Source organism: Oncorhynchus clarkii, chromosome 24 (genome assembly GCF_045791955.1).
Source record: "Oncorhynchus clarkii lewisi isolate Uvic-CL-2024 chromosome 24, UVic_Ocla_1.0, whole genome shotgun sequence".
In the NCBI taxonomy this organism is placed as follows: Eukaryota; Metazoa; Chordata; class Actinopteri; order Salmoniformes; family Salmonidae; genus Oncorhynchus; species Oncorhynchus clarkii.
This window is the reverse complement of record NC_092170.1, coordinates 28,918,542-28,944,992: the sequence shown is the minus strand read 5'-3', so window position 1 is coordinate 28,944,992 and position 26,451 is coordinate 28,918,542. Positions and strand designations below refer to the sequence as shown.

The window sequence follows — 26,451 nt, the reverse complement described above, 5'->3', positions numbered from 1 at the left end:
CTTCAGATATTACTGCGGGAATAGACCCAGGAATGTGAGACAGACAGACAGACCGGCCAGCCAGGCAGCCCAGGACAGCCTTGGAGCCTCCACTGAACCAATGCCTGATTTAATCATCAATAATCAGAGACCTGCTTGCTGCACTCTGTACCCTGGCCCCAGGACACAGGAAGGGGCCCACTCAGGGCCATCTGAGAGCCACGGGACTGCAGGGATGCTTCTTAGTTAGGATCCAACAGGTTAAATGGATGGGCTGTTCACTCAAGATCACACAATAAAAACAATTTAAAACAACAGCAAGAAATAAATAAACAATATGCATACTATAACCAGCAATGAAATGTTCAACATGATATGCATGAAGTGGTTCAGTGAAACAGTTCTAGTGTTATCAGAAGTGGTTCAGTGAAACAGGCCTAGTGTTATAAGAAGTGGTTCAGTGAAACAGGCCTAGTGTTATCAAACATTGTTGTTGTCATTTTCAAGAAGCTTCCATGTGAAGCTACATCATTGTGAAATGGTATGAACAGTAGACACTCAGTGGCCTCAGTACAAGAGATAAGGTTTTTTAAGTATGAAGTAAATGTTACTGTGATGGATAAAGGTGCCGTTAAGAACTGCTGTACATGTGTGTGTGAGAGAGAGTGTAGTCTGTGGCCATAGTAACAATTCAACCACATGACGTGAGTAGACAGTTGGCATTTGGTGGTATGCATGGTACAGATAGTGATACAGAAGTCTGGCACTGTTGATCTTTCTCAGTGTCCTCAAATTATACCCTCAACCCCACATTGCTAGATTTTCAAGATTAGGCACATTCTCTCTCTCTCCCTGCCTCCCTCATTACTTGAACTGTATTCTAATTATTCTATTTCTATGCTCCATCCATCCTCATGGGAAATTCCTTACTCCAGAGTGGGCTTTCTTCCTTTGTGACGGACACAGATACTTTGAAAACCAGAACTCAGAAGATCATTGTAATCGCCCCTGTTTGATCCACATTGTATGAGAATAGCAAATGATTGAAAACTCTGGGAACTAGCCATTGGAATGCTTTTTGGAAAGTTGTCCTGGCTAGCACAAGTTAATCAGTGCTGTCAAAGTTCACGTGTCCACAAGGGTGCGTTCTGTCAAAGCAGTTCTCATTCAAATGACTTCAGAAGGAATCTTATCTTAAATCCCTTTGTTTCATTGTCTCCCATCCTTCACCTACCCTGACGAGAAAGAACAGAACAAGTGAACTAACGTTTTTTTCACCTGTCCTTTTTTGTCATATCAGTGCCGTCATGGACCAGCCTCAAACGAACCATCCTGATCTCATGAACAGAATGTAAGCTCGCAAGATCAGGATGGTTCATACGAGGCTAGTCACGGACAACATACTACTTTAGTATATTGATGCGCACTAAAAGTTGGCCTACATCATCTATCCAGCCCTTATCTTTTTTTGAAAAGTTGATTTGACAATGCTGTGCTTCTAACCAACCGTTTAATTCTAATGGTCAGCTGTTACAATAACTATAGTAGAATGTACTAGAAAACAGTATAATTATATATCAAACCTGCTGTTGTCTTGGTTGGACCAGGTCTCTTGAAAATAAATGTTATCTCAATGAGACTAACCTGGATAAATAAATAAACAATATCAACAAACAGATAGTCTGTGAAAACACACCAAAAGACGTATAGGGGGCTGCAGCAGTGGAGGCTTCTGAGGGGAGGATGGAGTCAAATACGTGGTTTCCATATGTTTGATGTGTTTGATACCATTCCATTTGTTCTATTCCAGCCATTACAATGAGCCCATCCTCCAATAGCTCCTCCCACCAGCCTCCTCTGTTATAAAGATACACAAAAAATTCTTCTACATAATTTTGTCTGACGGTGATATGTTATGTCTACTGGTATGTGATTAATCATCTGTAGGGTCAAGGTTGCAGGATAGTAAAATATCCCTGCATTCACCAAGGCAAGGTCCAGTCACTGTCCACTACTATTGGGAGTAACATTGCATTAACAGTTTTAGCAGGTGTCACTCACATAGAGAATGATAGAGGACTCTTCTTTGTAGCTGTCCCATTATGGAGACTGTGAGCGCATAGGCAGCACCATTGCGGTCATCTCCATTTTGAAGTAGTCAATTTTCTTCTTCTACTACTCTATGAGTTGGTAAACAAACTGAAAGGCGTTTATACTGCCACCTGGAGTGTGTTGTTGGAACAGGTAGGAAGCCAAGCTTGGCGATTTACTGCCACCTGCAGTTATGGAATGTTTACTCATGAGTTTAATTCATTGGCTGATCCCTCCTTATGAGCTGGATGGAATTATGTGGTCCTTCCTTAACTATTAGTAAGTCCCTACCAGTTGTGGAAATGGTGAAAGTCCTCAATGGTGCTGCCCAGGCTAAAATGTGCTTTTATCTCAATAACATGTTGTCAACTTTGTCCACACGGTGTCAGTATTATCAGGAGGATATTCAAAATCAAATCGCATTTGTCACGTGCCCCAAATACATCGGGTACTTAACCATTAAACCGCTTGCTTACGAGCCCTTCCCAATGATGCAGGGTATAAAGAAACGATGTAGTGTATGTGAATGTGTGTGGAATAAATTACAAAAGAATGGAACTATATACAGGGAAGACCATTACCGGATCAATGTGCTTGGGTATGAGATATTTGAGGTAGATATGTACATGAAAGCAGCGTTAAGTGACTAGGCATCAGGATAGATAATAGGAGTAAAATAAAGAACAGAGCAACAGCAGAATATGATGAGTGTAAAAGTATATGTACGTGTGTGTGTATGTGTGTGCATATTTAGTGTATGTGAATTGGTGTGGATGTTGAGTGAGAGTGTCAGTGTAGTGTGTGTGTGTGTGTGTGTGTGTGTGTGTGTGTGTGTGTGTGTGTGTGTGTGTGTGTGTGTGTGTGTGTGTGTGTGTGTGTGTGTGTGTGTGTGTGTGTGTGTGTGTGTGTGTGTGTGTGTGTGTGTGTGTGTGTGTGTGTGTGTGTGTATATATAGTCTTGTGAGTGTGCATAGAGTCAGTGCAGATAGTTTGATGTCTAGGTGAACAAGCCTCTCTCAATTCAAATACATTTATTGGCTTGGGAGACATATGTTAACAATTCCAAAGTAAGTGAAATAGATAATAAACACAAGTAAAATAAACATTACACACTCACAAACTTTCAGAGGAATAGAGACATTTCAAATGTCATATTATGGCCATGTACTGTGTTATAACGATGTGCAAACAGTTAAAGTACAAAATGGAAAATAAATCAACATAAATATGGGTTGTTGTCTTTCTCTCTGTTAGTATGTGTGTGAGTTTGTGTGTGTTCATTTCTAACAACTTCCCAGCATTCTCTTCTTCCCTTGAGGTTCTTGCTGCTTTTCTTCTCCCCCTCTCATCTGTCTTCACTTCCCTCCTTTCTTCATCAGCCAGGGGGATCACCTCTTCTACATCATCATCATCAAAATCATTGACTTATTTGTAGGACTAGTATAAGTAAATGCATGTGGCGGGAACATGAACGGTCAAGCTGTTCCTCTGCAAAATGATTCCTATTTTGATGCAATTGTGTAACTTTTTTTAAAATCACAACATCATATCGGTTGATCGCCATAGAATAATGTAGATGGCAGGTTAACCCGGAGGTCCTCCACGTCTCACACCGGAATTGTGGGGATGCAAAACAAAAGAAGAGGGATGCAATCGAATGCATAGCGAAGGTTTTCCGGGAGACGGCGCAGCGAGCCATTACATTTCAGTTGCATCTGAACCTACAGTAGGATTACATTTCAGTTGCATCTGAACCTACAGAAGGATTACGTTTCAGTTTCATCTGAACCTACTGTAGGAGGTTAGGACAGCACGGTGGAGTCCCCCGGTAGGACACAGGACAGCCAGCACGACAGCACATCGCTAAGGAGTCTAGAAGAGTACAAGCCAGCACGGCGCCGGGTGGATTCAACTTCTGATTGAGACTACCGGGTAAGATGATCCGAGATAAACGACCAGCAAGCAATATGTTAGTTAGTCAGTTTAGCTACTTAGCGTGTTCCCACGACTCTGTGTTGAATAGGTACATTGTAAACAAAGGCTTAGCGTTTTGTAATAACAACGTTATTAAGGTAGATTCCGCGAACAAAATACAAGTTTATTACCGCATATTTATCTTTACAAGCTGTAACTTTAACTGTTATACTGGTAGTACTGATGTGTTAGCTATAACAAGATGATCTAGCTACAGTTAGCCAGTTCGCTAGCTACCAAATATTTCCTTCCCTTGCAGCTGGTCAGCATAGCTTTGTAGTCGAGGCGAACAGACAAACTGTCACAATGCGTCAACATTGTTTTAATTAGTGCAATCATCATGAAATAGTATCTCCTCGCTAATAGCATACTACAATCATCATGAAATAGTATCTCCTCGCTAATAGCATACTACAATCATCATGAAATAGTATCTCCTCGCTAGTAGCCTACTACAATGTAGCAGTAAGCACGACAGGACTTCTACAGAAGAGTTTCACCACGTTAAGATACTGTACATACAAGCTGGTTACATATAAACATTTATACATTGAAAAGCAAAAAGATTTTGGAGACAGTTTAGTTTACCACGTTTTGAACTCTCTACGTCAAAATATAAACCTTATAATGAACATGACTTGAGAGAACATCTCAGTCATGTAGGCAATTTCTGAGGGGAGGTGATTGAGGATTCTGATTGAGGCACCCTTTTACCTCATCTAGCCATGCTCTTATTTTTAGTCTGTCTAATAGCAGGGTTGCGTTGTGTATAACTGACGTAAATGGTAGTTTAAAAAAAACAACATTTTCTTTCTTCCTTTCCCTCCCTGATGGTTCCTAGATCCTAGATCCATGCTATCTCATGGGTCTATTCATAGAAGGCAGGATGTATAGTGGAAAATGGTACAAACTTGTTTTCCATTGTGTGCAGAAACGTTTTTGGTTTAGAGGCCTGTTATAGACATGTTTGTTTCATAATGTTGCTTGTCTTTGTTGTGTCTATTTAGACAGCAGGAATGGGGCAAGGTGTGGGTGGCTGACTGACAGGGAGACTGACCAATCACATGTCAGGATGCTGGCTAGAAACCTCTTCATCCTCCTGGTGGTGGTGGGGGCAGTGCTGGCCATCGTGAGCCTCAGCCTCCAATTCTGTAAGTTTGTGTACTGTCTCTACCTCTGCCATTATTTGTGGTTGTAATTTGTGTACGAGCGCTTGGTGTGTATATCCAGGTGTGTTTGTGGATGATCACGTGGTGTGTGTGTATTACATCTGGCCACTTGTTTTTTTGTTCTCCAAGGGACCCAGTGACATGGAAAAAGACAGGTCCTCTAGAGACATTCTCTATGTAGATGAGACCTATCCACTATGATACCCTGAGATACTTGTTTAAGTGTTCTTCCTATGACGTGTCTGCTGTGGAATGGCAGGCGCTGCCGGTAGAAAATGGCCTCCGCCACCGTTAGGTCATTGTACACCATCTCCCCTGTGCATAGTCCAGACACAGTGTCCTCGATGCCAGTAAATACAAGGAAACCGGCCCTGTCGATTAGAAACGGAAGACTCTTACTGTCGGTGGATGGGAAGAATAGTTCTTTAGCTGTTATGTGAAAATACTATCATTCAAATGTAGGCTAGACTGGAGGATATTATTGAGCTGCAAAAGTAGCATCCATATTTGGCTGAAAAATCCTAGTCCCAGATTATGTTGATTATTCTGGGTTCCTGAAACCCATGTCAGACTGTGATGAAGTGTTTTTCACTAGGATTAGTTCTTGTCTGGACAAACATGTATTATTAGATCAAATACGGACTCGATATCCATCTTGCTCTCCCTCACACACACCACACTCACACACACACCACACACACACACACACACACACACACACCACACTCGCACACACACACACACACACACACACACACACACACACACACACACACACACACACACACACACACACACACACACACACACACACACACACACACACACACACACCGGATTACTGTGAAACCCAGTGCTGCAGATATAGCGTTTTGGGCTGTGCATTTGCCAGAAAATCTCCCCGGCTCCGTCTCAACGCCTCTTTAGGCTCCTTCCCCTGTATTACTTTTTGAACAGTGGCCATGTAGTACAGTACAGCTACACAGGTTCAATATGTAAACTCATATTATAACATACACTGGGGCAAAAAAGTATTTAGTCAGCCTCCAATTGTGCAAGTTCTCCCACTTAAAAAGATGAGAGAGGCCTGTCATTTTCATCATAGGTACACTTCAACTATGACAGACAAAATTATATTTTTTTCTCCAGAAAATCACATTGTATGATTTTTTATGAATTTATTTGCAAATTATGGTGGAAAATAAGTATTTGGTCACCTACAAACAAGCAAGATTTCTGGCTCTCACAGACCTGTAACTTCTTCTTTAAGAGGCTCCTCTGTCCTCCACTCTGTTATCAGTACAAAAGACACCTGTCCACAACCTCAAACAGTCACACTCCAAACTCCACTATGGCCAAGACCAAAGAGCTGTCAAAGGACACCAGAAACAAAATTGTAGACCTGCACCAGGCTGGGAAGATTGAATCTGCAATAGGTAAGCAGCTTGGTTTGAAGAAATCAACTGTGGGAGCAATTATTAGGAAATGGAAGACATACAAGACCACTGATAATCTCCCTCGTTCTGGGGCTCCACGCAAGATCTCACCCCTTGGGGTCAAAATGATCACAAGAACGGTGAGCAAAAATCCCAGAACCACACGGGGGAACCTAGTGAATGACCTGCAGAGAGCTGGGACCAAAGTAACAAAGCCTACCATCAGTAACACACTACGCCGCCAGGGACTCAAATCCTGCAGTGCCAGATGTGTCCCCTTGCTTAAGACAGTACATGTCCAGGCCCGTCTGAAGTTTGCTAGAGAGCATTTGGAAGATCCAGAAGAAGATTGGGAGAATGTCATATGGTCAGATGAAACCAAAATATAACTCTTTGGTAAAAACTCAACTCGTCGTGTTTGGAGGACAAAGAATGCTGAGTTGCATCCAAAGAACACCATACCTACTGTGAAGCATGGGGGTGGAAACATCATGCTTTGGGGCTGTTTTTCTGCAAAGGGACCAGGACGACTGATCCGTGTAAAGGAAATAATGAATGGGGCCATGTATCGTGAGATTTTGAGTGAAAACCTCCTTCCATCAGCAAGGGCATTGAAGATGAAACGTGGCTGGGTCTTTCAGCATGACAATGATCCCAAACACACCGCCCGGGCAACGAAGGAGTGGCTTCGTAAGAAGCATTTCAAGGTCCTGGAGTGGCCTAGCCAGTCTGCAGATCTCAACCCCATAGAAAATCTTTGGAGGGAGTTGAAAGTCTGTGTTGCCCAGCAACAGCCCCAAAACATCACTGCTCTAGAGGAGATCTGCAAGGAGGAATGGGCCAAAATACCAGAAACAGTGTGTGAAAACCTTGTGAAGACTTACAGAAAACGTTTGACCTCTGTCATTGCCAACAAAGGGTATATAACAAAGTAATGAGATAAACTTTTGTTATTGACCAAATACTTATTTTCCACCATAATTTGCAAATCAATTCATTAAAAATCCTACAATGTGATTTTCTGTATTTTTTTTCTCATTTTGTCTGTCATAGTTGAAGTGTACCTATGATGAAAATTACAGGCCTCTCATCTTTTTAAGTGGGAGAACTTGCACAATTGGTGGCTGACCAAATACTTTGTTGCCCCACTGTATATGTGAAATATGCTGTGCAGTGCATACCTTTCTCTCTCTCACTCTGTACCCTGCTCTCTTCCCTCAAGTCTTTAGACACCAGAAGATATTGGAATTCTGTGACTGTGAGTGTGTGTCTTAACCGCATTGAGAATGTGTGAACTCTCCGACCCTGCTGCCATCTCTCGCTCCCTCAAAGGCAGATGTGTCTGTCTGAGGGGGATTATAGGCTGAAGTAACTTTAATGCCACTACTTAAAACCATTCTCCGCTCCTGCCCTCCAATCTTCTCCTTTAGCAAAAACAAAAGGCAATAAAACATTAAATCCCACTGTAATTGTTACCATAGTGTGTGTACGCGTGTGTGGTGTGTGTGTGTGTGTGTGTGTGCACGTCACACATGCATATGCTAGGCTCGTACGGGTCCCTTACTTTGTCATTGAGCATGTGTCTTGACTCTTGATGTAGTTGTCAATCACTTGAGGAGAACATGATATTTACGTAATCATGATATTTACGTAAGGATGGTCTGTGTTCGCGTCCTCTCCTTCCCTGTCATGTGATCTGTAGGTTGTCTGTGTGTTGGAGAGAGGCTGTCATAACTTATTCATCAGCCTGCAGGTCATTATCCTCTAGTACAGCCAAGGAGCCAGGGAAAGGCCCAGTGGGACACCAGCACTTCATGTTTCATTGATTGTCATCCCTCTTTCTCCTCCACTTTCCCTCCCTCCCTCTCATCTTTCTCTTTTTCTATTTTAGTCTCTGACTCTTATCTTTCTGTTTTGGTCTGTTCTTTCTTATGCTTCTTCTCTCACTTTTCCTTTTCCTCCTGCCTGCCCTGACTCACTCACTCCGTCCATATTTCTTTTCTTTATTTGAACCTTGGGGAAACAAGCCAGTGTATTGAAGCATGGCTTTCAATTTGTTTTCTGAAACCTGATTGATTATGGTGTGTGATCCAGACAGGCGATGACAGATGGTTTGCCGTGACTCTGACACTGCCTGGACTGGGGTCACCATGACAACTGTTTGACAAGCGGCCGGGAGTCCCACAGGAAGAGAGGTGTGATGCATAGTGGAACAGAGGATGGAGAAGGAGGGGAACAAAAACAGCTGGAGAGAGAGATAGAAGAGAGGAAAGGAGAGACGACAGGAGAGGGAATGGAAGAGGAGATAAAGTCATGAAGAGAGGGGGACACGATAACATCAGCAGTGATATAGGAAAGTATAGATACAGGAATATAGGAAAGTATAGATACAGGAATATAGGAAAGTATAGATACAGGAATATAGGAAAGTATAGATACAGGAATATAGGAAAGTATAGATACAGGAATATAGGAACGTATAGATTCGGGAATATAGGAAAGTATAGATACAGGAATATAGGAAAGTATAGATACAGGAATATAGGAAAGTATAGATACAGGAATATAGGAAAGTATGTGGTATTGGTCGTGGCAGTGGTGTGTGGTATTAGTCGTGGTGTTGGTCGTGGCAGTGGTGTGTGATATTTGTCATGGCAGTAGTGTGTGGTATTAGTCGTGGCAGTAGTGTGTGATATTGGTCGTGTCAGTGGTGTGTTGTGTTGGTCGTGGCAGTAGTGTGTGGTATTGGTTGTGGCAGTAGTGTGTGGTATTGGTCATGGCAGTAGTGTGTGGTATTGGTTGTGGCAGTAGTGTGTGGCATTGGTCGTGGCAGTAGTGTGTGGAATTGGTTGTGGCAGTAGTGTGTGGTATTGGTTGTGGCAGTAGTGTGTGGTATTAGTCGTGGCAGTAGTGTGTGGTATTGGTTGTGGCAGTAGTGTGTGGTATTAGTCGTGGCAGTAGTGTGTGGTATTGGTTGTCGCCGTAGTTTGTGGTATTGGTCATGGCAGTAGTGTGTGGTATTGGTTGTGGCAGTAGTGTGTTGTGTTGGTCGTGGCAGTAGTGTGTGGTATTGGTTGTGGCAGTAGTGTGTGGTATTAGTCGTGGCAGTAGTGTGTGGTATTGGTTGTGGCAGTAGTGTGTGGTATTAGTCGTGGCAGTAGTGTGTGGTATTGGTCGTGGAAGTAGTGTGTGGTATTTGTCGTGGCAGTGGTGTTGGTCGTGGCAGTAGTGTATGTTATTAGTCGTGGCAGTGGTGTGTGGTATTGGTCGTGGCAGTGGTGTGTGGTATTGGTCGTGGCAGTGGTGTGTGATATTGGTCGTGGCAGCAGTTTGTGGTCTTCATCGTGGCAGTAGTGTGTGGTATTGGTCGTGGTAGAAGTGTGTGGTGTTGGTCGTGGCAGTAGTGTGTGGTGTTGGTCGTGGCAGTAATGTGTGGTGTTCGTCGTGGCAGTGGTGTGTGATATTGGTTGTGTCAGTGGTGTGTGGTGTTCGTCGTGGCAGTAGTGTGTGGTGTTCATCGTGGCAGTAGTGTGAGGTGTTCGTCGTGGCAGTAGTGTGTGGTGTTCGTCGTGGCAGTAGTGTGTGGTGTTCGTCGTGGCAGTAGTGTGTGGTGTTCGTCGTGGTATTGGTTGTGGCAGTGGTGTGTGGTGTTTGTCGTGGCAGTAGTGTGTGGTGTTGGTCGTGGCAGTAGTTTGTGGTGTTCGTCGTGGCAGTAGTGTGTGGTGTTCTTCGTGGCAGTAGTGTGTGGTATTGGTTGTGGCAGTGGTGTGTGGTGTTCGTCGTGGCAGTAGTGTGTGGTGTTCGTCGTGGCAGTGGTGTGTGATATTGGTCGTGTCAGTGGTGTGTGGTGTTTGTCGTGGCAGTAGTGTGTGGTGTTCGTCGTGGCAGTAGTGTGAGGTGTTCGTCGTGGCAGTAGTGTGAGGTGTTCGTCGTGGCAGTAGTGTGTGGTGTTCGTCGTGGCAGTAGTGTGTGGTGTTCGTCGTGGTATTGGTTGTGGCAGTGGTGTGTGGTGTTTGTCGTGGCAGTAGTGTGTGGTGTTGGTCGTGGCAGTAGTTTGTGGTGTTCGTCGTGGCAGTAGTGTGTGGTGTTCTTCGTGGCAGTAGTGTGTGGTATTGGTTGTGGCAGTGGTGTGTGGTGTTCGTCGTGGCAGTAGTTTGTGGTGTTTGTCGTGGAAGTAGTGTGTGGTATTTGTCGTGGCAGTGGTGTTGGTCGTGGCAGTAGTGTATGTTATTAGTCGTGGCAGTGGTGTGTGGTATTGGTCGTGGCAGTGGTGTGTGGTATTGGTCGTGGCAGTGGTGTGTGATATTGGTCGTGGCAGCAGTTTGTGGTCTTCATCGTGGCAGTAGTGTGTGGTATTGGTCGTGGTAGAAGTGTGTGGTGTTGGTCGTGGCAGTAGTGTGTGGTGTTGGTCGTGGCAGTAATGTGTGGTGTTCGTCGTGGCAGTGGTGTGTGATATTGGTCGTGTCAGTGGTGTGTGGTGTTCGTCGTGGCAGTAGTGTGTGGTGTTCATCGTGGCAGTAGTGTGAGGTGTTCGTCGTGGCAGTAGTGTGTGGTGTTCGTCGTGGCAGTAGTGTGTGGTGTTCGTCGTGGCAGTAGTGTGTGGTGTTCGTCGTGGTATTGGTTGTGGCAGTGGTGTGTGGTGTTTGTCGTGGCAGTAGTGTGTGGTGTTGGTCGTGGCAGTAGTTTGTGGTGTTCGTCGTGGCAGTAGTGTGTGGTGTTCTTCGTGGCAGTAGTGTGTGGTATTGGTTGTGGCAGTGGTGTGTGGTGTTCGTCGTGGCAGTAGTGTGTGGTGTTCGTCGTGGCAGTGGTGTGTGATATTGGTCGTGTCAGTGGTGTGTGGTGTTTGTCGTGGCAGTAGTGTGTGGTGTTCGTCGTGGCAGTAGTGTGAGGTGTTCGTCGTGGCAGTAGTGTGAGGTGTTCGTCGTGGCAGTAGTGTGTGGTGTTCGTCGTGGCAGTAGTGTGTGGTGTTCGTCGTGGTATTGGTTGTGGCAGTGGTGTGTGGTGTTTGTCGTGGCAGTAGTGTGTGGTGTTGGTCGTGGCAGTAGTTTGTGGTGTTCGTCGTGGCAGTAGTGTGTGGTGTTCTTCGTGGCAGTAGTGTGTGGTATTGGTTGTGGCAGTGGTGTGTGGTGTTCGTCGTGGCAGTAGTGTGTGGTGTTTGTCGTGGCAGTAGTGTGTGGTGTTCGTCGTGGCAGTAGTGTGTGGTGTTCATCGTGGCAGTAGTGTGTGATATTGGTCGTGGCAGTAGTTTGTGGTGTTCGTTGTGGCAGTAGTGTGTGGTGTTCGTCGTGGCAGTAGTGTGTGGTGTTCGTCGGGTGTTCGTCGTGGCATTGGTGTGTGGTGTTTGTCGTGGCAGTAGTGTGTGCTGTTCGTCGTGGCAGTAGTGTGTGGTGTTCGTCGTGGCAGTAGTGTGTGGTGTTCGTCGTGGCAGTGGTGTGTGGTGTTCGTCGTGGCAGTGGTGTGTGGTGTTCGTCGTGGCAGTGGTGTGTGGTGTTCGTCGTGGCAGTAGTGTGTGGTGTTCATCGTGGCAGTAGTGTGTGGTGTTCGTCGTGGCAGTGGTGTGTGGTGTTCGTCATGGCAGTGGTGTGTGGTGTTCGTCGTGGCAGTGGTGTGTGGTGTGCGTCGTGGCAGTAGTGTGTGGTGTTCGTCGTGGCAGTAGTGTGTGGTGTTCGTCGTGGCAGTAGTGTGTGGTGTTCGTCGTGGCAGTAGTGTGTGGTGTTCGTCGTGGCAGTAGTGTGTGGTGTTCGTCGTGGCAGTAGTGTGTGGTGTTCGTCGTGGCAGTAGTGTGTGGTGTTCGTCGTGGCAGTGGTGTGTGGTGTTCGTCGTGGCAGTGGTGTGTGGTGTTCGTTGTGGCAGTAGTGTGTGGTGTTCGTCGTGGCAGTAGTGTGTGGTGTTCGTCGTGGCAGTAGTGTGTGGTGTTCGTCGTGGCAGTAGTGTGTGGTGTTCGTCGTAGCAGTGGTGTGTGGTGTTTGTCGTGGCAGTAGTGTGTGGTGTTCGTCGTAGCAGTGGTGTGTGGTGTGTGGTGTTCGTCATGGCAGTGGTGTGTGCTGTTCGTCGTGGCAGTGGTGTGTGGTGTTTGTCGTGGCAGTAGTGTGTGGTGTTCGTCGTGGCAGTGGCAGTAGTGTGTGGTGTTCGTCGTGGCAGTAGTGTGTGATGTTCGTCGTGGCAGTAGTGTGTGGTGTCCGTCGTGGCAGTAGTGTGTGGTGTTCGTCGTAGCAGTGGTGTGTGGTGTGTGGTGTTTGTCGTGGCAGTAGTGTGTGGTGTTCGTCGTGGCAGTAGTGCGTGGTATTCGTCGTGGCAGTGATGTGTGGTGTTCGTCGTGTCAGTGGTGTGTGGTGTTCGTCGTAGCAGTGGTGTGTGGTGTTCGTCGTGGCAGTGGTGTGTGGTGTTCGTCTTGGCAGTGGTGTGTGGTGTTCGTCGTGGCAGTGGTGTGTGGTGTTCGTCGTGGCAGTAGTGTGTGGTATTGGTTGTGGCAGTGGTGTGTGGTGTTCGTCGTGACAGTAGTGTGTGGTGTGTGGTGTTCGTCGTGGCAGTAGTGTGTGGTATTGGTTGTGGCAGTAGTGTGTGGTATTGGTCGTGGCAGTAGTGTGTGGTATTGGTTGTGGCAGTAGTGTGTGGTATTGGTTGTTGCAGTAGTGTGTGGTATTAGTCGTGGCACTAGTGTGTGGTATTGGTTGTGGCTGTAGTGTGTGGTGTTGGTCGTGGCAGTAGTGTGTGGTATTGGTTGTGGCAGTAGTGTGTGGTATTGGTTGTGGAAGTAGTGTGTGGTATTAGTCGTGGCAGTAGTGTTTGGTATTGGTTGTCGCAGTAGTGTGTTGTGTTGGTCGTGGCAGTAGTGTGTGGTATTGGTTGTGGCAGTAGTGTGTGGTATTAGTCGTGGCAGTAGTGTGTGGTATTGGTTGTGGCAGTAGTGTGTGGTATTAGTCGTGGCAGTAGTTTTTGGTATTGGTCGTGGAAGTAGTGTGTGGTATTTGTCGTGGCAGTGGTGTTGGTCGTGGCAGTATTGTATGTTATTAGTCGTGGCAGTGGTGTGTAGTATTGGTCGTGGCAGTGGTGTGTGGTATTGGGCGTGGCAGTGGTGTGTGATATTGGTCGTGGCAGTAGTTTGTGGTCTTCATCGTGGCAGTAGTGTGTGGTATTGGTCGTGGTAGAAGTGTGTGGTGTTGGTCGTGGCAGTAGTGTGTGGTGTTGGTCGTGGCAGTAATGTGTGGTGTTCGTCGTGGCAGTGGTGTGTGATATTGGTCGTGTCAGTGGTGTGTGGTGTTCGTCGTGGCAGTAGTGTGTGGTGTTCGTCGTGGCAGTAGTGTGTGGTGTTTGTCGTGGCAGTAGTGTGTGGTATTGGTTGTGGCAGTGGTGTGTGGTGTTTGTCGTGGCAGTAGTGTGTGGTGTTGGTCGTGGCAGTAGTTTGTGGTGTTCGTCGTGGCAGTAGTGTGTGGTGTTCGTCGTGGCAGTAGTGTGTGGTGTTCGTCGGGTGTTCGTCGTGGCAGTGGTGTGTGGTGTTTGTCGTGGCAGTAGTGTGTGCAGTTCGTCGTGGCAGTAGTGTGTGATGTTCGTCGTGGCAGTAGTGTGTGGTGTTCGTCGTGGCAGTGGTGTGTGGTGTTCGTCGTGGCAGTGGTGTGTGGTGTTCGTCGTGGCAGTGGTGTGTGGTGTTCGTCGTGGCAGTGGTGTGTGGTGTTCGTCGTGGCAGTAGTGTGTGGTGTTCATCGTGGCAGTAGTGTGTGGTGTTCGTCGTGGCAGTGGTGTGTGGTGTTCGTCATGGCATTGGTGTGTGGTGTTCGTCGTGGCAGTGGTGTGTGGTGTTCGTTGTGGCAGTAGTGTGTGGTGTTCGTCGTGGCAGTAGTGTGTGGTATTGGTTGTGGCAGTGGTGTGTGGTGTTTGTCGTGGCAGTAGTGTGTGGTGTTGGTCGTGGCAGTAGTTTGTGGTGTTCGTCGTGGCAGTAGTGTGTGGTGTTCGTCGTGGCAGTAGTGTGTGGTGTTCGTCGTGGCAGTAGTGTGTGATATTGGTCGTGGCAGTAGTGTGTGGTGTTCATCGTGGCAGTAGTGTGTGGTGTTCGTCGTGGCAGTAGTGTGTGGTGTTCGTCGTGGCAGTAGTGTGTGGTGTTCGTCATGGCATTGGTGTGTGGTGTTCGTCGTGGCAGTGGTGTGTGGTGTTCGTTGTGGCAGTAGTGTGTGGTGTTCGTCGTGGCAGTAGTGTGTGGTATTGGTTGTGGCAGTGGTGTGTGGTGTTCGTCATGGCATTGGTGTGTGGTGTTCGTCGTGGCAGTGGTGTGTGGTGTTCGTTGTGGCAGTAGTGTGTGGTGTTCGTCGTGGCAGTAGTGTGTGGTATTGGTTGTGGCAGTGGTGTGTGGTGTTTGTCGTGGCAGTAGTGTGTGGTGTTGGTCGTGGCAGTAGTTTGTGGTGTTCGTCGTGGCAGTAGTGTGTGGTGTTCGTCGTGGCAGTAGTGTGTGGTGTTCGTCGTGGCAGTAGTGTGTGATATTGGTCGTGGCAGTAGTGTGTGGTGTTCATCGTGGCAGTAGTGTGTGGTGTTCGTCGTGGCAGTGGTGTGTGGTGTTCGTCATGGCATTGGTGTGTGGTGTTCGTCGTGGCAGTGGTGTGTGGTGTTCGTCGTGGCAGTAGTGTGTGGTGTTCGTCGTGGCAGTAGTGTGTGGTATTGGTTGTGGCAGTGGTGTGTGGTGTTTGTCGTGGCAGTAGTGTGTGGTGTTGGTCGTGGCAGTAGTTTGTGGTGTTCGTCGTGGCAGTAGTGTGTGGTGTTCGTCGTGGCAGTAGTGTGTGGTGTTTGTCGTGGCAGTAGTGTGTGGTGTTCGTCGTGGCAGTAGTGTGTGGTGTTCGTCGTGGCAGTAGTGTGTGATATTGGTCGTGGCAGTAGTTTGTGGTGTTCGTCGTGGCAGTAGTGTGTGGTGTTCGTCGTGGCAGTAGTGTGTGGTGTTCGTCGGGTGTTCGTCGTGGCAGTGGTGTGTGGTGTTTGTCGTGGCAGTAGTGTGTGCAGTTCGTCGTGGCAGTAGTGTGTGGTGTTCGTCGTGGCAGTAGTGTGTGGTGTTCGTCGTGGCAGTGGTGTGTGGTGTTCGTCGTGGCAGTGGTGTGTGGTGTTCGTCGTGGCAGTGGTGTGTGGTGTTCGTCGTCGCAGTAGTGTGTGGGGTTCATCGTGGCAGTAGTGTGTGGTGTTCGTCGTGGCAGTGGTGTGTGGTGTTCGTCATGGCATTGGTGTGTGGTGTTCGTCGTGGCAGTGGTGTGTGGTGTTCGTCGTGGCAGTAGTGTGTGGTGTTCGTCGTGGCAGTAGTGTGTGGTGTTCGTCGTGGCAGTAGTGTGTGGTGTTCGTCGTGGCAGTAGTGTGTGGTGTTCGTCGTGGCAGTAGTGTGTGGTGTTCGTCGTGGCAGTAGTGTGTGGTGTTCGTCGTGGCAGTGGTGTGTGGTGTTCGTTGTGGCAGTGGTGTGTTGTGTTCGTCGTGGCAGTGGTGTGTGGTGTTCGTCGTGGCAGTGGTGTGTGGTGTTCGTCGTGGAAGTAGTGTGTGGTGTTCGTCGTGGCAGTAGTGTGTGGTGTTCGTCGTGGCAGTAGTGTGTGGTGTTCGTCGTGGCAGTAGTGTGTGGTGTTCGTCGTAGCAGTAGTGTGTGGTGTTTGTCGTGGCAGTAGTGTGTGGTGTTCGTCGTAGCAGTGGTGTGTGGTGTGTGGTGTTCGTCGTGGCAGTGGTGTGTGCTGTTCGTCGTGGCAGTGGTGTGTGGTGTTCGTCGTGGCAGTAGTGTGTGGTGTTCGTCGTGGCAGTGGCAGTAGTGTGTGGTGTTCGTCATGGCAGTAGTGTGTGGTGTTCGTCGTGGCAGTAGTGTGTGGTGTTCGTCGTAGCAGTGTTGTGTGGTGTGTGGTGTTTGTCGTGGCAGTAGTGTGTGGTGTTCGTCGTGGCAGTAGTGCGTGGTGTTCGTCGTGGCAGTGATGTGTGGTGTTCGTCGTGGCAGTAGTGTGTGGTGTTCGTCGTGGCAGTGGTGTGTGGTGTTCGTCGTAGCAGTGGTGTGTGGTGTTCGTCGTGGCAGTGGTGTGTGGTGTTCGTCTTGGCAGTGGTGTGTGGTGTTCGTCTTGGCAGTAGTGTGTGGTGTTCGTCGTGGCAGTAGTGTGTGGTATTGGTTGTGGCAGTGGTGTGTGGTGTTCGTCGTGACAGTAGTGTGTGGTGTGTGGTGTTCGTCGTGGCAGTAGTGTGTGGTGTTCGTCGTGGCAGTAGTGTGTGGTGTTCGTCGTGGCAGTAGTGTGTGGTGTTCGTCATGGCAGTGGTGTGTGGTGTTCGTCGTAGCAGTGGTGTGTGGTGTTCGTCGTGGCAGTGGTGTGTGGTGTTCGTCTTGGCAGTGGTGTGTGGTGTTCGTCGTGGCAGTAGTGTGTGGTGTTCGTCGTGGCAGTAGTGTGTGGTATTGGTTGTGGCAGTGGTGTGTTGTGTTCGTCGTGACAGTAGTGTGTGGTGTGTGGTGTTCGTCGTGGCAGTAGTGTGTGGTGTTCGTCGTGGCAGTAGTGTGTGGTGTTCGTCGTGGCAGTGGTGTGTGGTGTTCGTCGTGGCAGTAGTGTGTGGTGTTCGTCATGGCAGTGGTGTGTGGTGTTCGTCGTGGCAGTGGTGTGTGGTGTTCGTCGTGGCAGTGGTGTGTGGTGTTGGTTGTGGCAGTAGTGTGTGGTATTGGTTGTGGCAGTGGTGTGTGGTGTTCGTCGTGACAGTAGTGTGTGGTGTTCGTCGTGGCAGTAGTGTGTGGTGTTCGTCGTGGCAGTAGTGTGTGGTGTTCGTCGTGGCAGTAGTGTGTGGTGTTCGTCGTGGCAGTAGTGTGTGGTGTTCGTCGTGGCAGTGGTGTGTGGTGTTCGTCGTGGAAGTAGTGTGTGGTGTTCGTCGTGGCAGTAGTGTGTGGTGTTCGTCGTGGCAGTAGTGTGTGGTGTTCGTCGTGGCAGTAGTGTGTGGTGTTCGTCGTAGCAGTGGTGTGTGGTGTTTGTCGTGGCAGTAGTGTGTGGTGTTCGTCGTAGCAGTGGTGTGTGGTGTGTGGTGTTCGTCGTGGCAGTGGTGTGTGCTGTTCGTCGTGGCAGTGGTGTGTGGTGTTCGTCGTGGCAGTAGTGTGTGGTGTTCGTCGTGGCAGTGGCAGTAGTGTGTGGTGTTCGTCATGGCAGTAGTGTGTGGTGTTCGTCGTGGCAGTAGTGTGTGGTGTTCGTCGTAGCAGTGTTGTGTGGTGTGTGGTGTTTGTCGTGGCAGTAGTGTGTGGTGTTCGTCGTGGCAGTAGTGCGTGGTGTTCGTCGTGGCAGTGATGTGTGGTGTTCGTCGTGGCAGTAGTGTGTGGTGTTCGTCGTGGCAGTGGTGTGTGGTGTTCGTCGTAGCAGTGGTGTGTGGTGTTCGTCGTGGCAGTGGTGTGTGGTGTTCGTCTTGGCAGTGGTGTGTGGTGTTCGTCTTGGCAGTAGTGTGTGGTGTTCGTCGTGGCAGTAGTGTGTGGTATTGGTTGTGGCAGTGGTGTGTGGTGTTCGTCGTGACAGTAGTGTGTGGTGTGTGGTGTTCGTCGTGGCAGTAGTGTGTGGTGTTCGTCGTGGCAGTAGTGTGTGGTGTTCGTCGTGGCAGTGGTGTGTGGTGTTCGTCGTGGCAGTAGTGTGTGGTGTTCGTCATGGCAGTGGTGTGTGGTGTTCGTCGTAGCAGTGGTGTGTGGTGTTCGTCGTGGCAGTGGTGTGTGGTGTTCGTCTTGGCAGTGGTGTGTGGTGTTCGTCGTGGCAGTAGTGTGTGGTGTTCGTCGTGGCAGTAGTGTGTGGTATTGGTTGTGGCAGTGGTGTGTTGTGTTCGTCGTGACAGTAGTGTGTGGTGTGTGGTGTTCGTCGTGGCAGTAGTGTGTGGTGTTCGTCGTGGCAGTAGTGTGTGGTGTTCGTCGTGGCAGTGGTGTGTGGTGTTCGTCGTGGCAGTAGTGTGTGGTGTTCGTCATGGCAGTGGTGTGTGGTGTTCGTCGTGGCAGTGGTGTGTGGTGTTCGTCGTGGCAGTGGTGTGTGGTGTTGGTTGTGGCAGTAGTGTGTGGTATTGGTTGTGGCAGTGGTGTGTGGTGTTCGTCGTGACAGTAGTGTGTGGTGTTCGTCGTGGCAGTAGTGTGTGGTGTTCGTCGTGGCAGTAGTGTGTGGTTTTCGTCGTGGCAGTAGTGTGTGGTGTTCGTCGTGGCAGTGGTGTGTGGTGTTCGTCGTGGCAGTAGTGTGTGGTGTTCGTCGTGGCAGTAGTGTGTGTTGTTCGTCGTGGCAGTAGTGTGTGGTGTTCGTCGTGGCATTGGTATTATAAAAGTATGTTTTATAAGGTTAATTTGAAATGCAGACAGTCCAAGTCCAGTAGGCTGAGAGGAATTGCAGTTTGTGAACTGACACCTACACTAGCACTGACTTTGCTGATACTGGCTATGTCTGAGATGTGGTGGTGCCACCTAGCTATCTTAAAATGATACCCACCCCCTGAATTACAGTATATCTGGTGTTGTTTTAGCACGGTATCACTAACACTGGGGCTTAATTAAATGTGGTGGTTGAGCATTAGGATTCTACTCTTTTCCAGGATGGATGGTTTTGACTGCCAAGGCCACACATTATGTTTATTCTAGATACCTTTCTCCCTATTCCTCTCCCTCCCTCTTTCTCTATCCATCACCATTTGGAAATGGCCCTTTTTTATTTATCTGGTGGGAGAGATGGAGGAAGAGAAGGAGGAAGGTCATTCACGGTCCATCCTGTGTGTTTAAGGTTTACTGTAGCAGCTGACTCTTTACCACAGTACAGGCGTTGTAAAACACTGAGGTGTAAGGCTGGAAGGAAGCCCTCATCAGTGTCCTAGGCTCATCTTTTTCAACTCTCAGCCAATGCATACAGTCAGAACTACCTGCTCTTCCCCTAATTACTGGCCCTGCTGTACGTTTCTTAAGGCTAGCTAGTTGTTACTTAGACCTGGCCCCCTGATGTTGTGTACGTACTGTAGGCTTGCATGTGTGTTGCTTTGGTACCCTGTGTGTGTATGTGTTTGTGTGTGTGTTTATGCTCCAAGCTTGTACACAACTGTGTTTGCGGGTGTGTGAGTTGGCGTTGATGCCCTGGGCTTGTGTGGCTTGCGTGTTTCTTCAGTATGTGTGCTCTTACATAGTGTGGGCAGTCCGTTACAAAGGGCCCTTTGTATGAGCGACTGTGGCAGACCAGGGCAGTGAGCAGGCCTGTAATGGGTCCATGGGTCTGCCGAGTGCGCAGGCGTGTGTGTTTGTCGGTGAGTGTGTGTGTGCGGGGAGAGGGGACCAGTTCAGTGAATGGGTTCCAGTGTGTGTCTTCCCCTCTACCCAGTGAGCAGATCTCAGAATACACTTCCTCCTCCTTTCCCTCGTCACCGGTGAGTCTATACTGATACTAACTGACTGGTGAGTCTATACTGATACTGACTGGTGAGTCTATACTGATAATAACTGACTGGTGAATCTATACTGATGCTGACCGATCAGTGAGTCTATACTGATACTAACTGACTGGTGAATCTATACTGATGCTGACCGATCAGTGAGTCTATACTGATAATAACTGACTGGTGAGTCTATACTGATACTAACTGACCGGTGAATCTATACTGATGCTGACCGATCAGTGAGTCTATACTGATAATAACTGACTGGTGAGTCTATACTGATACTAACTGACTGGTGAGTCTATACTGATACTAACTGACTGGTGAATCTATACTGATGCTGACCGATCAGTGAGTTTATACTGATACTAACTGACTGGTGAGTCTATACTGATACTAACTGACTGGTGAGTCTATACTGATACTAACTGACTGGTGAGTCTATACTGATACTAACTGACTGGTGAATCTATACTGATGCTGACCGATCAGTGAGTTTATACTAATGCTAACTGACCGGTGAGTCTATACTGATGCTAACTGACTGTCTATACTGATGCTAACTGATTAGTGAGTCTATACGAATGCTAACTGACCGGTGAGTCTATACTGATGCTAACTGACTATATATACTGGTGCTAACTGACCAGTGAGTCTATACTGATGCTAACTGACTGTCTATACTGATTTTAATTGTTTGTCTATGCTGATGTTAACTGACCAGTGAGTCTATACTGATGTTAACTGACCATCTTTACTGATGCTAACTGACTAGTGAGTCTATACTGATGCTAACTGACCATCTATACTGGTGCTAACTGACCAGTAAGTCTGTACTGATGTTAACTGACCAGTGAGTCTATACTGATGCTAACTGACCAGTGAGTCTATACTGATGTTAACTGACCAGTGAGTCTATACGGATGTTAACTGACCAGTGAGTCTATACTGGTGTTAACTGACCGTCTATGCTGATGCAAACTGATCAGTGAGTCTATACTGATGCTAACTGACCAGTGAGTCTATACTGATGCTGACTGACCAGTGAGTCTATACTGATGCTAACTGACTGTCTATACTGATGCTAACTGACCAGTGAGTCTATACTGATGTTAACTGTTTGTCTATGCTGATGCTAACTGACCAGTGTGTCTATACTGAACAAGTTTCCAGCTGTGCTAACATAATTGCAAAAGGGTTTTCTAATGATCAATTAGCTTTTTAAAATGATACACATGGATTAGCTAACACAACGTGCCATTGGAACACAGGAGTGATGGTTGCTGATAATGGACCTCTGTACACCTATGTAGATATTCCATTAAAAAAATCAGCCGTTTCCAGCTACAATAGTAATTTACAACATTAACAATGTCTACACTGTATTTCTGATCAATTTGCTATTATTTTAATGGACAGAAAATGTGCTTTTCTTTCAAAAACAAGGACATAAGTGATCCCAAACTTTTGAACGGTAGTGTAATTCGACAAGTCTATTTTTCATTGTCATGGTTACACTGTTTTTATAGCTTCAAATGTCTTTCCTGTTTCCACTCCACTCTGGGGGGTTGCTGTACTCGGGAGATGTACTGTTTGGGGTTAATATGGATGCCCTCACTTTAAGATAGTGTGGATTCTATTTAGGCTAGTTGATTAAAAGGTTGTCATAGGAATGAAAGGGCCTCTCTCCTTTTATAGTTAGAAAGTGTCTTGCTTTGTCTCTCTTTGCAAAGATATGTAATATTTACCTACTCCACCGCCGTGCTTCAGGACAACCAGGGTTTCTGAGATAAGTGTGTGTGCGGGGTAGTGAGTATTGTCAGGAGGGCATTGCGTTTCAACTTCTTCCCAGGATCCTGTGTTTCTGAATGGGACTGCAGTGGTTCCCACACCGCTCTCTCCCGTTGGGCCGCCTGGCCTTGGGGTCACAGGTCAATGGTTGTCAAGGCAACCCTGGGTTATTGGTGAGGGGTTCTGTACAGGGTTCTACTGCTGTTCACATGTAGATGAGCTGGGCTGAGGTTTGGCTAAAGCTGGGGGAGGCTGGGCTGAAGGTGAGGCTGGGGACATGATGGGCTGAGGCTGGACTGAGGAGGAGGCTGGGCTGAGGCTGGGAACATGATGGGCTGACAGGGGGCTAAGTGGGAGGCTGGGCTGAGGGGGAGGTTAATTGACTATATACCTTAATAAAGGAGGGTCCTTTGAGCAATGGATGCCAGTGGTGTCTCTCTTGCTATACTTCTCTCTCGCTATACTTCTCTCTCGCTATACTTCTCTCTCGCTCTCTTTCTCTCACTCAATCCTTCATTCTCTGCTATTTCATTCAGTCTCTTTCTCCCTCACAATCTGTCAAACATTGAGGAGTTGACCCATTAACCTCTCTTGGGTAGGGGGCAGTATTTTCACGTCTGGATGAAAAGCGTACCCAATGTAAACTGCCTGCTACTCAACTAGGATATAAAGTTACTACAACTGTTGAAATTATGTCTGTGAGCCTCCCGGGTGGCGCAGTGGTTAAGGGCGCTGAGTCCCTGTGCCATCAGAGTCCCTGGGTTCGCGCCCAGGCTCTGTCGTAACCGGCCGCAACCGGGAGGTCCGTGGGGCGACGCACAATTGGCCTAGCGTCGTCCGGGTTAGGGAGGGATTGGTCGGTAGGGATCTCCTTGTCTCATCGCGCACCAGCGACTCCTGTGGCGGGCCGGGCGCAGTGTACGCTAGCCAAGGTTGCCAGGTGCACGGTGTAGCCACCATTGGTGCTGCTGGCTTCCGGGTTGGATGCGCGTTGTGTTAAGAAGCAGTACGGCTGGTTGTGTTGTGTATCGGAGGACGCATGACATTCAACCTTCGTCTCTCCCGAGCCCGTACGGGAGTTGTAGCAATGAGACAAGATAGTAGCTACTACAACAATTGGATTCCACGAAATTGGGGAGAAAAAGGGGTGAAATTCAACAACAAAAAAAAAAATAATTATTATTATTATGTCTGTGAGTATAACATAACTGATATGGTAGGTGAAACCCAGAGGACAAACCATCCCAAGAAAAAAAATTCAGCCTACCACTGTTTTCATTTTTATTATAAGGCGAAATCCTCCCAGATTGCAGTTCCTAGGGCTCATGCTAGTTTTTGGAAAAATTAGCCCGAAATGGTAGTTTTTCTAGGTGGCTCCCATTTTGGCTGTAGTGTTTCCAAGCGTGTGGAAGAGAGCGCGTTCTTCGGTATTTTTCTCCGGTAAAGACAATAACGATTCTCCATCTTTATTTACGTATTAGGGTACTTAAGGTTTGATTATAAACTTTGTTTGACTTGCTTGGAAAAGTTTTTTAGTAACGTTTGGGATTCATTTTGTATGCATTTTGATGGAGGGAAACTGGGTGGATTATTGACTGAAGCGCGCCAGCTAAACTGAGTTTTATGGATATGAAGGGTATTATCAAACAAAAGGACCATTTGTGATGTAACTGGGACCTTTTGGAGTGCCAACAGAAGAAGATCATCAAAGGTAAGGCATTTATTATATTGCTATTTCTGACTTTCGTGGCGCACTTGCCTGGTTGAAACATGTTTTTCATGCTTTTGTATGCGGGGTGCTGTCCTCAAATAATCGCATGGTGTGCTTTTGCCATAAAGCCTTTTTTAAATCTGACACAGCAGCTGGATAAACAAGAAGTTAATGCTTTATTTTGATGTATTACACTTGTGATTTTATGAAAGTTAAATATTTATAATTCTGTAGTTTGAATTTTGCGCTCTGCAATTTCATTGGATGTTGGCCCATAAGAAGTTAAAGTAATTTGAAAATGTTTATACTCCCCCCCCTCATCTCTCTCCAGTCCACCTAATCCCCACTACACCCATGGGGGAGGAGCGGCCCCACCAGGGTCAAGGCCAGGGCCAAGGGAAAAGCAGGAAGAGAGTGATCCCTGTCCCCCACACAGAGGATCCTGATCCAGACCCCATCACTGAGGTGTATGGCTACTGCAACACCCCCAACCGCTCTGAACAGTCCTGGGAGGGTGAGACACACACGCACACACACACTCACTCACTCACTCACCCTGAATCTGCTTGTTACATCACCCGTTTGGCAAAGTAGGCTGTGATTCAATGATAAATTAACAGGCACCGCATTGATGATATAGCAGGACAAGCTTGATAAACTAGTAATATCATCAACCATGTGTAGTTAACTAGTGATTATGTTAAGATTGATTGTTTTTTATAAGATAAGTTTAATGCTAGCTAGCAACTTACCTTGGATCCTTGCTGCACTCGCATAACAGGTAGTCAGCCTGCCACGCAGTCTCCTTGTGGCGTGCAATGTAATCGGCTGAAAACTTGAAATCAGCCCTAATTAATCAGCCATTCCGATTAATTGGTCGACCTCTAGTGTGTAGGTCAGATGTGTTGGGTTATGTAAAGATAATTGATAGGCTGGGGTTAGGTCATAGTTTGCTAGAGGATAAAGTGTCATGGTTAGAGGATAGAGAGGATAAAGGGTCATGGTTAGAGGATAGAGAGTATAAAGTGTCATGGTTAGAGGATAGAGAGGATAAAGGGTCATGGTTAGAGGATAGAGAGTATAAAGTGTCATGGTTAGAGGATAGAGAGGATAAAGGGTCATGGTTAGAGGATAGAGAGGATAAAGTGTAATGGTTAGAGGATAGAAAGGATAAAGGGTCATGGTTAGAGGATAGAGAGGATAAGGGTCATGGTTAGAGGATAGAGAGGATAAAGGGTCATGGTTAGAGGATAGAGAGGATCAAGGGTCATGGTTAGAGGATAGAGAGGATAAAGGGTCATGGTTAGAGGATAGAGAGGATCAAGTGTCATGGTTAGAGGATAGAGAGGATCAAGTGTCATGGTTAGAGGATAGAGAGGATCAAGTGTCATGGTTAGAGGATAGAGAGGATAAAGTGTCATGGTTAGAGGATAGAGAGGATAAAGGGTAATGGTTAGAGGATAGAGAGGATAAAGGGTCATGGTTAGTGGATAGAGAGTATAAAGGGTCATGGTTAGAGGATAGAGAGTATAAAGGGTCATGGTTAGAGGATAGAGAGGATAAAGGGTCATGGTTAGAGGATTAGAGAGGATAAGGGTCATGGTTAGAGGATTAGAGAGGATAAGGGTCATGGTTAGAGGATAGAGATTATAAGGGGTCATAGTTAGAGGATAGAGAGGATAAAGGGTCATGGTTAGAGGATAGAGAGGATAAAGGGTCATGGTTAGAGGATAGAGAGGATAAAGGGTCATGGTTAGAGGATAGAGAGTATAAATGGTCATGGTTAGAGGATAGAGAAGATAAAGTGTCATGGTTAGAGGATAGAGAGGATAAAGGGTCATGGTTAGAGGATAGAGAGGATAAAGGGTCATGGTTAGAGGATAGAGAGGATAAGGGTCATGGTTAGAGGATTAAAGAGGATAAGGGTCATGGTTAGAGGATTAAAGAGGATAAGGGTCATGGTTAGAGGATAGAGAGGATAAGGGTCATGGTTAGAGGAAACTAGATAAAGTGTCATGGTTAGAGGATAGAGAGGATAAAGGGTCATGGTTAGAGGATAGAGATGATAAAGGGTCATGGTTAGAGGATAGAGAGTATAAAGTGTCATGGTTAGAGGATAGAGAGTATAAAGGGTCATGGTTAGAGGATTAAAGAGGATAAGGGGTCATGGTTAGAGGATAGAGAAGATAAAGGGTCATGGTTAGAGGATAGAGAGTATAAAGGGTCATGGTTAGAGGATAGAGAGTATAAAGTGTCATGGTTAGAGGATAGAGAGGATAAAGGGTCATGGTTAGAGGATAGAGAGTATAAAGTGTCATGGTTAGAGGATAGAGAGGATAAGGGTCAGGGTTAGAGGATAAAGGGTCATGGTTAGAGGATAGAGAGGATAAAGGGTCATGGTTAGAGGATAGAGAGTATAAAGGGTCATGGTTAGAGGATAGAGAGTATAAAGGGTCATGGTTAGAGGATAGAGAGGATAAAGGGTCATGGTTAGAGGAAACTGGATAAAGTGTCATGGTTAGAGGATAGAGAGTATAAAGGGTCATGGTTAGAGGATAGAGAGGATAAAGGGTCATGGTTAGAGGATAGAGAGTATAAAGGGTCATGGTTAGAGGATAGAGAGTATAAAGGGTCATGGTTAGAGGATAGAGAGGATAAAGGGTCATGGTTAGAGGATTAGAGAGGATAAGGGTCATGGTTAGAGGATAGAGATTATAAGGGGTCATAGTTAGAGGATAGAGAGGATAAAGGGTCATGGTTAGAGGATAGAGAGGATAAAGGGTCATGGTTAGAGGATAGAGAGGATAAAGGGTCATGGTTAGAGGATAGAGAGTATAAAGTGTCATGGTTAGAGGATAGAGAGTATAAAGTGTCATGGTTAGAGGATAGAGAGGATAAAGGGTCAGGGTTAGAGGATAGAGAAGATAAAGGGTCATGGTTAGAGGATAGAGAGGATAAAG

The 26,451-nt window shown here is 47.0% G+C and overlaps 1 protein-coding gene across 2 annotated transcripts in view; it reads left to right on the top strand.

Moving 5' to 3' along the window:
• The window catches only part of LOC139383162 (2-phosphoxylose phosphatase 1-like), a 61,318-nt gene that overhangs the window by 12,988 nt on the left and 21,879 nt on the right, over positions 1-26,451 (top strand). Inside the window, exons 1-3 of one of the 2 annotated variants that reach the window (XM_071127535.1) lie at positions 3,686-4,001; positions 5,051-5,194; positions 23,823-24,005. In XM_071127535.1, coding sequence (XP_070983636.1) covers positions 5,116-5,194; positions 23,823-24,005 — 262 coding nt within the window. In that variant the 5' untranslated portion in view covers positions 3,686-4,001; positions 5,051-5,115. Of the gene's footprint in view, positions 1-3,685; positions 4,002-5,050; positions 5,195-23,822; positions 24,006-26,451 lie in introns of those variants that run through there. The other variant, XM_071127536.1, reaches the window with a different exon arrangement.